The sequence below is a fragment of the Nicotiana tomentosiformis genome, chromosome 5 (assembly GCF_000390325.3).
Source record: "Nicotiana tomentosiformis chromosome 5, ASM39032v3, whole genome shotgun sequence".
NCBI classification, from domain to species: Eukaryota; Viridiplantae; Streptophyta; class Magnoliopsida; order Solanales; family Solanaceae; genus Nicotiana; species Nicotiana tomentosiformis.
The window spans coordinates 56543698-56555583 of NC_090816.1; the positions used below are offsets into that span (position 1 = coordinate 56543698).

Consider the following 11886-nt stretch of genomic DNA (forward strand, 5'->3'; position numbering starts at 1 on the left):
AAAAAGCTGCAACCGATCTTGCTAGCTGAGCTATACCACTACCACCCCAAGACGGGCAATCTCTCATAAAATGGCCTCACTCACCACAAACATAACATGCATCTACGCCCAACTGGCATCAACCTGAATAGTATATACCACAATCATAACACCTAGGGTAAAGTGAACCACCCTTACTAGAAACACCTCGATGCTGGTGTCACGCCCCAAACCTGAAGGGACGTGGCCGGCACCCGGTACCATACTCGGCCCGAGCGTACCACTCTGTAACTGTGAACTCTAGAGAAATAACCCTCAACCTACGCCGATGAGACCATATTCTGAATCATCTAAAAATATCGTCTGTCTCATCTAAGGGGTAAACATACCCAAAAACTCATATATATATATATATAAATGTACAGACTGAGGAGGCCGCCGTGAACATCTACTGTTATACAAACTATACAGGACTTGTCTACAAGCCTCTAGAGATAGTTGAACTGTATCATGGTCGGGACAGGGCCTCGACCTACCCATCAAACCTGTATATATATAACAGACTCCAAGGTCTAGACCTGGTAACTCCGGGGAAGTGGAGCTTACCAACCAAGCTGATATTTGGCTCTGTCTACTGGGAAGGTCTATCCAGCTGTCTATCAGGACCTGCAGGCATGAAATGCAGCGTCCCCAACAAAGGGACGTCAGTACAAATAATGTACTGAGTATGTAAGGCAACAAAATAACTGAAAGCTGAAACTGAATTGATGATATAATAACGAAATGTAACTGGGAGTCAAAAATAATCTGAATATATGCTTACCTGCTGATACTGACTCAACTCTCTCCATATAGTATGTAAAAAAGTTGTCCGGCCCTATAAGGCTCGGTATGTGTAACTGCCCTGCCGTAGTAGGCTCGCTCATAGGCGCTCGGCCATACTAGGCTCTGTATCTCGGCCATTCTGGGCTCGCTCATAGGCGCTCGGCCACAGTAGGCTCGGTATATACTTACCATCTGATCAGTGGTTGCCCAATAGGGGCCTGCCCATCGATTATAGCTCGATGGTGGTAAACATACTGTAACATTGTATATATATATATATATATATATATATACTCTCTGCTCTCTTAGATGAAATAAGACAATACTAAACTGAATATGAAGTCTCGATAAGGGAGAATACTGTAACTTCGGAGATTAGGATAATGTGAATAAATTCAGGAATACGAACTTCTCTTTATGCCTCGTTATCAAACTCATGTAGTTACGGGATCATGCCAAAATGAAGAAAGGTTTAGCCTTAACATACCTTATCACAATATTTCCAATCACCAACTTGAACTCACCTCTTCTCACCTTAATCTACAACAACGATAATAATACTATCATTAAGTTACGAAAGGTACAACTAACGCACAACGAACGACAAGCTTATTTTGTATTAAAACGGACAGCATCTCCCCTATAATCCTTACTTCTTCCAAATTCAAGATAACACCACAACACCAAAAACAACAATAAGAACATATATACATTAGTTTCCAACCTTATGCATACCATACAATACTACAAAACAGCCCAACACACCCCAATCGCTTCATACACAAAACGACCACCGTAGTAGTGTCAACAACCCGAAATTGTTACGATGAACGACCAGCCCAACATCCTGCATTTATGTGGTGTTTCTCCACACCCTTCCTCCTCCAAAACTCTCACAAAACAGTAGTAAAAGATGCTGCCCAACAGCACAACAAAACAGTCCACAAAACAGTCCGCTACAAGTGAATAACTCGAACTCACGGCTTCCGATCACCGTCCCGTGAGTTCTTACAAGTATAGAACGACTTACCATGAATTTACAGCAGACAAAATGGATGAAAGAGAGCAGTAAACTCACCTTATTTGTTGGATAACTCAGCTCCTATCTTGGTTCTTCAAACTCTAGGTTTTACCTCCAATTAGAACTTGAAAGGGAGAGAAAATCAATTAGGGTTTGTGGAAAATATTTGGGAGGATTCTTTGCAGAGCTTATGTCTGGTTATTATGCTCTATTTTAAGTATAATATATGAAGAAAATAGGCCCTTAAAAGGCCTCTTTGGACGACCCGAAATGGCCCATTTTTGGGCTTTCATTTAAGCAAGTAGGTGACACACCTACTTGTCACCTAACAGCTTGCGCAGTATCGCAAAAATGCACATATCTCTCTACTCCGATGTCGTATTGACAAATGGTTTAATGCGTTGGAAACTAGACTCATAGAGCTTTAATTTGATAGGTGGAACACACCATAACTCTAAGTATATTGGGAGAAAATTGCAGTTACATTTGATCCAAAGTTTCAGTAAAACTTATGAATGTAACTTGTGATGACTTTCATCGACTTTTGTTCCACAACTCGCTTGACTTAAAAACATAACACACGGATGTAATATGACTAATATAAATCATAACATAACCTACTTATCAATTTAAACACCCTGGTCTCACTCCAAAAGTACATGTTATAACATTCCCAATTTGTCGACTTTCGACGAAACATTATTTGTTTTCAATTCCTTTAGCTTGTGAAACTTCCAACCATCTTTGTACTTGTTGTTAATGATCTTTAATATTTGTAACCTCCGAGGTAATATGATTAACTTACTTTGCAAACTTTTCAAATATGATTTCACTTCTGAGCTTACATCAATTGACTTATGACGACTCATACGTACGAAAACATGGGTTGTAACATCATTCCCCCCTTTGGAACATTCGTCCTCGAATGTTGACTGGTGCACTTATCAGTCTCATAACCTATTGCTCTCATAAATACTTTATTTCTGGCCTTTCCATCTAGGCAATTGTTCTATGAATAAATCCATAGGCCAGGGCATTCCCCCCTTTAGGCCTCTTCTGACACCATGACTTTTGGTCTGAATCCTTCCAACCTCGTAATTATTGCGACCTTCTGTCATTCATCTTGTACGACTTTATCCTTATATGTGTGCCTATGCGACTCTTCTGTTCCTTTTCCTCCAGCTTTTAGCCAATCTCTAGGCCTCACTTTGGGAACATATATAGAACTATGACAAGTTGTTCCTCCCAGTGTATATAGGTGTAGTAAAGTTCTTCGCTCGGTAATTTGTCAAACTTACGACTGTTGCGATATCTTGTTTCGTAGCCTTGTAAATATATCCTTATTGATTTACTACATCTAGGTAGGTCATACTACACTATCACACTTGCTTCCATTTATTATTGCCGAGGTTTGCTACCCAACTCCATGTTACCTCTCGCTTCTTATCCTATATGTATAAATCTAAGTCCTTTAGTTCTTCCTCATTACTGTTCATCTTAAAAATGAAGGCCTGATATCATCTCATACTTTGGAACTTGTATCTGCCTATTGTTGATTCACCTTAATGTGGATCTATAATCTACCATTGATAACTTGAAACCTCTTACATAATACATTGTCCTTAGGGATCACGTCTCATTAGGAAACATCTGAAGTTATTTTCTTGATCCATCTAGGGATGATACTATACTTCAATAAGTGTATTTCATCGCATCCCAACGTGATTCATCTTATAAGGGGTATTCTAATCTCATGCAATTCATGAGTTTCCCTCCTCTTTGAATCATTAACCAATCAATAGCCTTAACGTTATCCTCTTATATATCACAATTACACCATTATTCTACTACCAGGGCAACATTTTATCTCTTCAAATTTCTCATAGTCTTAGACTCCTCTGAGTTCGTTCAGGCTATACTGAGTTATTTTTTTTTTATAACTTACGGAAACCATCAGTTCTCTTGTTTTGATGGGCTTAATTCTGAGGCCTTACCTATTCTCGTCAGCTTCTCAATCACCTCTGCTTATCCTTACTCATGTCCGCCTAAAACCATGTTTCTCTACCTTACTTTATCTTGTGACCTACACATATTTATTTATAGTACTCACAACCTTCCTTTAACTTTCTAGCACCATACATTTCCTTATGTTATTCAGGAACTTCAAGCGGGACATCAAATTGTCTCTAACTCTTCTTTACTCTCTTAACTAGACCTCTCGGTACTTGGAAACTATAGGCTAGAAGATATGTCCCTGACAACACCACTATCATTTGTGGGTACTGAATCATGGCGCTTCCAGCCCGCTATCTGATGTATGGACTATTCACAACCTTCTACATTTGAGCATTTCGTACCTTCTTAACCTTTACCTTACTTAGCTTTTAATCTCGCATTGTATCTTCTGTCTCTTTAATAACCTCCCTTCCACATAGGTAGAATTCACTTCCACTTCTTGAAGCTCTACTATAAACTTGCACCTCTAGTGCGTACACAATCCGGTGGGAGCTTCATACTTACTCCTTATGAGACTGGTACTTTTTTTTTTCTTTCTAGATTTATTGTAGAGCCATTATAGAATATGGCTGTTGTACTATCTTTCTTGTACCTCTAATGTTAAGAGTGATTTTGCAATGTTCAGACTCCTAATTCACTTACCTGATGTAACTCGTTAGTTTCCTCTTCTCTCCCAGCCTTTAAGTAGGCTTAAGCTATCTTCCGATCTGTTGCTCGGGGTATTATTACTTTCACCTTTTGTGGACGCCATAGAACATCCATAATATAATCTTCTAACAATTCAAGCCTTTGTCTGTGAGGTGGACTCAATTCTTTCTTTTAAATTTATATCAGCGTCTCTTATAGTTGTAGGAATGTCAACATATATGCTACATGGATAATACTCTGAAATGTTAAGTGCGGTCATAACATAACTAACTTTGGGTCATTGATTTAATAATTCCTTTCGTGCCTTCTCAGTTTTCTTTAAAAGTGTGCAATTACTTCTCCTGGTCGTTCTGCCACTTATTGCATGAATACTTGGCTTATCCTAGTGCCCACACCTGTTTGAATTTTGTGCAACTCATATGATCTCAAATATTACTTTTTTTTTTTTTTTTTTTTTTTACTTCCCGTTCATTAGCCACGATAGGTGCCACTTTCTTAAGGAGTGTATATAATATTGTAGTGAGACTGTTGTTACAACATCATTTCTTCTTTAGGTCATTATGCTTATGTTGAAGCCTTCTTCCTTATTTCCTCAGCTAGTCTTTCGTTGTAGCACTTAGGGAAGACCCTCTGACTCTAGTAGAGCTGTGAGCTTTTTACATCGTATACCCGATGAAAGATTTGATATACTGACTCGCCAATAATTATCCTTAGTTACTTATCTCTATGCCCTTATGCTCGTAGGGTTACTTCTGCACTCGAATTTTTATTATCTCCTCAGTGGCACTCTCTCTTTTATTTCCATAACACTTATACGGTACCTTTTACTGCCCAACTCCTATCAGAATATTCCTCAAGGATTACGATGTTGTATCTACGAGATCAAATTTCCTATGCTGGGTTTCACTTCATTTATCTTGCATGGTCTACTGATTTATCTAAGACCTCTTGTCTATCCATGACTAGGCTCTTACTGAATTCCTGAATGAACTTCTAACTACTCATCAGTCCATGCTCATATTTACCTTCTGGGTAACCACTCTTGGGTTATGTCTTCTAACTTAACTTAACTTTTGCACTGGCTCCTAATGTATCAAGGATGATTGAATATCTTACACACGACGGTATCAGATACCTAGTGTAACTGGAACACTTAATCCCTTATGATTGACTTTGCTCAAAGTTCTTGCTTTAGGGAAGCATCTTCCTGAGGGACCTTTACAGGTTATTCTTCTGTTGTCGATTGTATTATTGCTGGAATGTAATATTTGAAATTCTCTTGATGTCAACTATTATCACCTCATTTGATCCCTAATTGATGTTCAGTTTATCTTGTTCACTAGCCCATGCTAATTTCTATTACTCCGGGGGTCTAAATTGTTTTGTCTTGGTAATCATGTTGGACGCACCAACTCATTTCTCGAAATGAGGATATGACTTTTGGCCTATACTCTTTTATTGTCTCAAGACCTGTCACCTCTTATGTTTTTCCTTCACTTGACTATAGACTCTATCATCATATCATATTTTGATTTACTGTTATCACCCATTTATCACATCTTACTCATAATATTTCATTTACTCTCTTCTTATTCTCCTGCCAATACTCGCATTATTCTGAAAACTTCAACAAAACATTGTTTCACTTTTAGCTCCCCTGGCTCAATCCACCATTTCGGGTTACTCTAACCCAAACTGGATCTTGATATCCCATCCTTCTTTTAAATATATATGTTAGCTCCCATAGGGCATAACTGAGATGGGTGTGACTAATTGTACATACCTCTATTTCTGTTGAAGGTAACTTAGAATCCTTTTAATTCTCTGCCTGACGTGGAAATTCGGACAATCTTCATTAACTAGGTACCTCGTACCCTTCTTCACCTTGCTTCTGTTACCTGTTGAATCTTATACTTTTACCTTTTGATACTCCCATGGCCTGTTATTCACGGGGTATGTTGGATATTCCCGTCTTAGGGTAAATGGGAAATTTGCACATATGGTAAGCACGATCTAATAGGGTCTCAAACAGGGCCACGTAGTCAAAAATTCTCTCTCTACTAATGCTTTTATATGCTGTTGTATTAGCCCTTTAACTAGTTATAATTTTTCTAATTGAAAGCATCGCTATATCATTAGCAAACATAAGCTTTGGCTCGAACTCTTATGACTCAGCTCTATAGCACGATTTGGATTTGAATGAAGGGTAGCAGACTCCTAAATGCCTTGTAGCCTCCTGCTTATAAGTGTGGTGCACAACACACCCATAAACAAGACTCTACTAGACACGGCTTGTAGACTCCCTAGGATAGAACTGCTCTGATACCAAGTTTGTCACGCCCCAAACCTGAAGGGACGTGGCCGGCACCCGGTACCATACTCGGCCCGAGCGTACCACTCTGTAACTGTGAACTCTAGAGGAATAACCCTCAACCTACGCCGATGAGACCATATTCTGAATCATCTAAAAATATCGTCTGTCTCATCTAAGGGGTAAACATACCCAAAAACTCATATATATATATATATATAAATGTACAGACTGAGGAGGCCGCCGTGAACATCTACTGTTATACAAACTATACAGGACTTGTCTACAAGCCTCTAGAGATAGTTGAACTGTATCATGGTCGGGACAGGGCCTCGACCTACCCATCAAACCTGTATATATATAACAGACTCCAAGGTCTAGACCTGGTAACTCCGGGGAAGTGGAGCTTACCAACCAAGCTGATATTTGGCTCTGTCTACTGGGAAGGTCTATCCAGCTGTCTATCAGGACCTGCAGGCATGAAATGCAGCGTCCCCAACAAAGGGACGTCAGTACAAATAATGTACTGAGTATGTAAGGCAACAAAATAACTGAAAGCTGAAACTGAATTGATGATATAATAACGAAATGTAACTGGGAGTCAAAAATAATCTGAATATATGCTTACCTGCTGATACTGACTCAACTCTCTCCATATAGTATGTAAAAAAGTTGTCCGGCCCTATAAGGCTCGGTATGTGTAACTGCCCTGCCGTAGTAGGCTCGCTCATAGGCGCTCGGCCATACTAGGCTCTGTATCTCGGCCATTCTGGGCTCGCTCATAGGCGCTCGGCCACAGTAGGCTCGGTATATACTTACCATCTGATCAGTGGTTGCCCAATAGGGGCCTGCCCATCGATTATAGCTCGATGGTGGTAAACATACTGTAACATTGTATATATATATATATATATATATATACTCTCTGCTCTCTTAGATGAAATAAGACAATACTAAACTGAATATGAAGTCTCGATAAGGGAGAATACTGTAACTTCGGAGATTAGGATAATGTGAATAAATTCAGGAATACGAACTTCTCTTTATGCCTCGTTATCAAACTCATGTAGTTACGGGATCATGCCAAAATGAAGAAAGGTTTAGCCTTAACATACCTTATCACAATATTTCCAATCACCAACTTGAACTCACCTCTTCTCACCTTAATCTACAACAACGATAATAATACTATCATTAAGTTACGAAAGGTACAACTAACGCACAACGAACGACAAGCTTATTTTGTATTAAAACGGACAGCATCTCCCCTATAATCCTTACTTCTTCCAAATTCAAGATAACACCACAACACCAAAAACAACAATAAGAACATATATACATTAGTTTCCAACCTTATGCATACCATACAATACTACAAAACAGCCCAACACACCCCAATCGCTTCATACACAAAACGACCACCGTAGTAGTGTCAACAACCCGAAATTGTTACGATGAACGACCAGCCCAACATCCTGCATTTATGTGGTGTTTCTCCACACCCTTCCTCCTCCAAAACTCTCACAAAACAGTAGTAAAAGATGCTGCCCAACAGCACAACAAAACAGTCCACAAAACAGTCCGCTACAAGTGAATAACTCGAACTCACGGCTTCCGATCACCGTCCCGTGAGTTCTTACAAGTATAGAACGACTTACCATGAATTTACAGCAGACAAAATGGATGAAAGAGAGCAGTAAACTCACCTTATTTGTTGGATAACTCAGCTCCTATCTTGGTTCTTCAAACTCTAGGTTTTACCTCCAATTAGAACTTGAAAGGGAGAGAAAATCAATTAGGGTTTGTGGGAAATTTTTGGGAGGATTCTTTGCAGAGCTTATGTCTGGTTATTATGCTCTATTTTAAGTATAATATATGAAGAAAATAGGCCCTTAAAAGGCCTCTTTGGACGACCCGAAATGGCCCATTTTTGGGCTTTCATTTAAGCAAGTAGGTGACACACCTACTTGTCACCTAGCAGCTTGCGCAGTATCGCAAAAATGCACATATCTCTCTACTCCGATGTCGTATTGACAAATGGTTTAATGCGTTGGAAACTAGACTCATAGAGCTTTAATTTGATAGGTGGAACACACCATAACTCTAAGTATATTGGGAGAAAATTGCAGTTACATTTGACCCAAAGTTTCAGTAAAACTTATGAATGTAACTTGTGATGACTTTCATCGACTTTTGTTCCACAACTCGCTTGACTTAAAAACATAACACACGGATGTAATATGACTAATATAAATCATAACATAACCTACTTATCAATTTAAACACCCTGGTCTCACTCCAAAAGTACATGTTATAACATTCCCAATTTGTCGACTTTCGACGAAACATTATTTGTTTTCAATTCCTTTAGCTTGTGAAACTTCCAACCATCTTTGTACTTGTTGTTAATGATCTTTAATATTTGTAACCTCCGAGGTAATATGATTAACTTACTTTGCAAACTTTTCAAATATGATTTCACTTCTGAGCTTACATCAATTGACTTATGACGACTCATACGTACGAAAACATGGGTTGTAACAGCTGGGATCTTGATGCCTAAGATGCCTGACTAGCTCTAGTTGTGGGGGTCGATAAGATCATGGCCACTGAAATCATGAAGAAGTACTAGCTGTTAGATGCCTGACACTCTATTGTCTACCAACACCGGATGTCTCACCAAACAAACCTGAAATTCTGCCTCTTTTTCTTGAGCTTCTATCTCTATCAGCCCTCTGATTATGTTTCCTTTCCTCAAGTTCTAAGGCGAATGACTGAATACGTGCAATATTCACACCCGACTGTATAAATACTGTCATACACTCATTTAGTATGTGAGCACCAAGTCTCGCTACATACTTGTGTACCCTACCCTCTATGTCTGATAAAACTATAAGAGCAAATCACTCCAAAGAATTAAAGTGAAGGTTGTACGTGCTCTACGTGTCTCTTTAGGTAAGTAATGACATAGGAATGCCTATGAGAACTCCCTCCATGTAGATGGATTGGCATTTGCTTCCCTAGACATCTCCCAAGCGGTATGCCCACCTGCTGCTAGATCCTATAATCTATATGCTACCAATTCAACTGACTGTCTATATGTGGCAAGCATAACTATGAGGGCTCTAGCTACTCTGTCTAGAAACTCCTGGGCATCCTCTGTTGTGCTAGATCCTGTGAAAGCTGGAGGCTCTAAACTTAGGAAATCACAAATCCTAGAACCCGTATCATCAACCTAAGGACCTATATGTTGCCATCTACCCTAAGTAGATACAATGCTAGTCAACAATCTCACAGCCTCCCTCGTGTCGTCGTGCTTAGGAGTTGGAGGTGCGGTAGTTGGAGAACCTCTAACCTCTCCCTGAACAGATGGAGTCTATGAAGCTCGGGATAGAAACTCATGTCTGAACACCTCATGCTCATCTAACTCAAGAGGTACTTTGCTAGTACCCTAGCCAGCAATGGCCTGCCCTTCTGTGTAGCTAAGAGTCTCTTTGGAGGCATCGTTACATATAAAATGTTTCGTTAGATGGCTAAATTCTTATAACACATCTCTATAGCATGATCTAAATAAGAAGGAGGGACAACCATCATATAATGCCCTGTAGCCTCCTGTTCATATTTATGGTGCGCAACATACTCCTGAACAAGACTCCACTAGACACGGCCTGCAGGGACCCTAGGATTGAACTTCCCTGATACCATTTTTTCCACAACCCAGCCTAGGGCTGCGACGGATAAGTGACAATAAGTGTTGATCATCACTAAAGCAACTGAGAATCTACTACTCATGAATAAAAATTAACAAACTGAACAAGCAGAAGCATAGCTGATAAGAACTGTACAATCTAGAAAGCGAACAGGGCTAACACAAGCTGACATACAAAAATATACTAACTGCACATGTGCATATCTACAGGACTCTAGGAGTGCTGAACTGAACAAGTACTAGTGGAACAAGTGTAAGGCCCCGTAAAAGTTTACCTAAAATGCATGGTTTCGTGGTGCCGATGTAGACTTATATCTACAGGACTCTAGAGAAGGTTAAGATTATTACAGAACAGTTGAGAACTGCCGCAGAGTTGTCAGAAGTCCTATTTGGATATACGTCGTAGGGATTTGGAGTTAAAAGAAGATGATTGGGTATTCTTGAAGGTTTCCCCTATGAAGGGTATAATGCGGTTTGGTAAGAATGGGAAATTGAGTACAGGGTATGTCGAACCATATAGAATCATTCAGAGGATTGGCCAGGTGGCTTACATGCTAGAACTACCTCCAGAAATGTCTTTAGTGCACCCGGTGTTTCATGTATCCATGTTGAAGAAGGTGATTGAAGATCCGCCGCTTATTGATCCAATTGAGACTACTGATGTTAATGATGAAATTCCAGTTGCCATTCCTGATAGGCGAGTTCAAAAGTTGAGGAATAAAGAGATTTCCTTAGTGAAAGTGTTATTGCAAAACCAACAAGTCGAAGAGGCCACCTGGGAGGCCGAGGAAGAGAAAAAGAAGAAGTACCCTAATCTATTTGAATAGCTATGTAATCGTATCCATGATGTTAAGAGCTAATTGATGTTTATGGTGATGTTGCCGGTGTTGTTTCCATATTGTTATACATTGTTGTGTTGTGGTTGTGTTGTTAGGGTTGGTTTCTGGGATTCTCGGGCAAGTAGATAAGCCCAGTTATAGGGGAAACTCTTTCAAAAATTTTGGAAAATTGGGGAGTTAATCAAAAGTTAGAACTGTTGATGTGTTATAGAAGTTAAGTTACATTGGTTTCTAATGGCGGATTTTGGCCCTCATTCGAGGACAAATGATCTTAAGCGGGGGAGGATGTAAGGCCTGGTAATATTTTCCCTAAAACCCGGAGTTTCATGGTGCCGAAGTAGACTTTTTGGGTTGAACATTGCGTTGGGGAGTTGAAGAAAATTTGTTGCAAGTGCAGGGCATTTCTGTGGCCCATTCTGAAGTTGCAGAACTGATCTGCGGACCACAGATCTGCCGCAGACTGAGGTAGAAATCTGGGCAAATGTTTGGGCCATTTTACGGTCCATTATGCAGCGGCATAATCATTTTGCGGGCCGCA

At 39.7% G+C, this 11886-nt stretch overlaps 1 protein-coding gene across 1 annotated transcript; it reads left to right on the top strand.

The window, feature by feature from the left end:
• The first annotated feature begins 10976 nt into the window (after window positions 1-10976).
• LOC138892397 (uncharacterized) lies at window positions 10977-11336 on the top strand. Its single transcript, XM_070176108.1, has one exon. The coding sequence runs from the start codon at window positions 10977-10979 to the stop codon at window positions 11334-11336; it is 360 nt and encodes a 119-aa protein (XP_070032209.1).
• The last annotated feature ends 550 nt before the right edge of the window (window positions 11337-11886 follow it).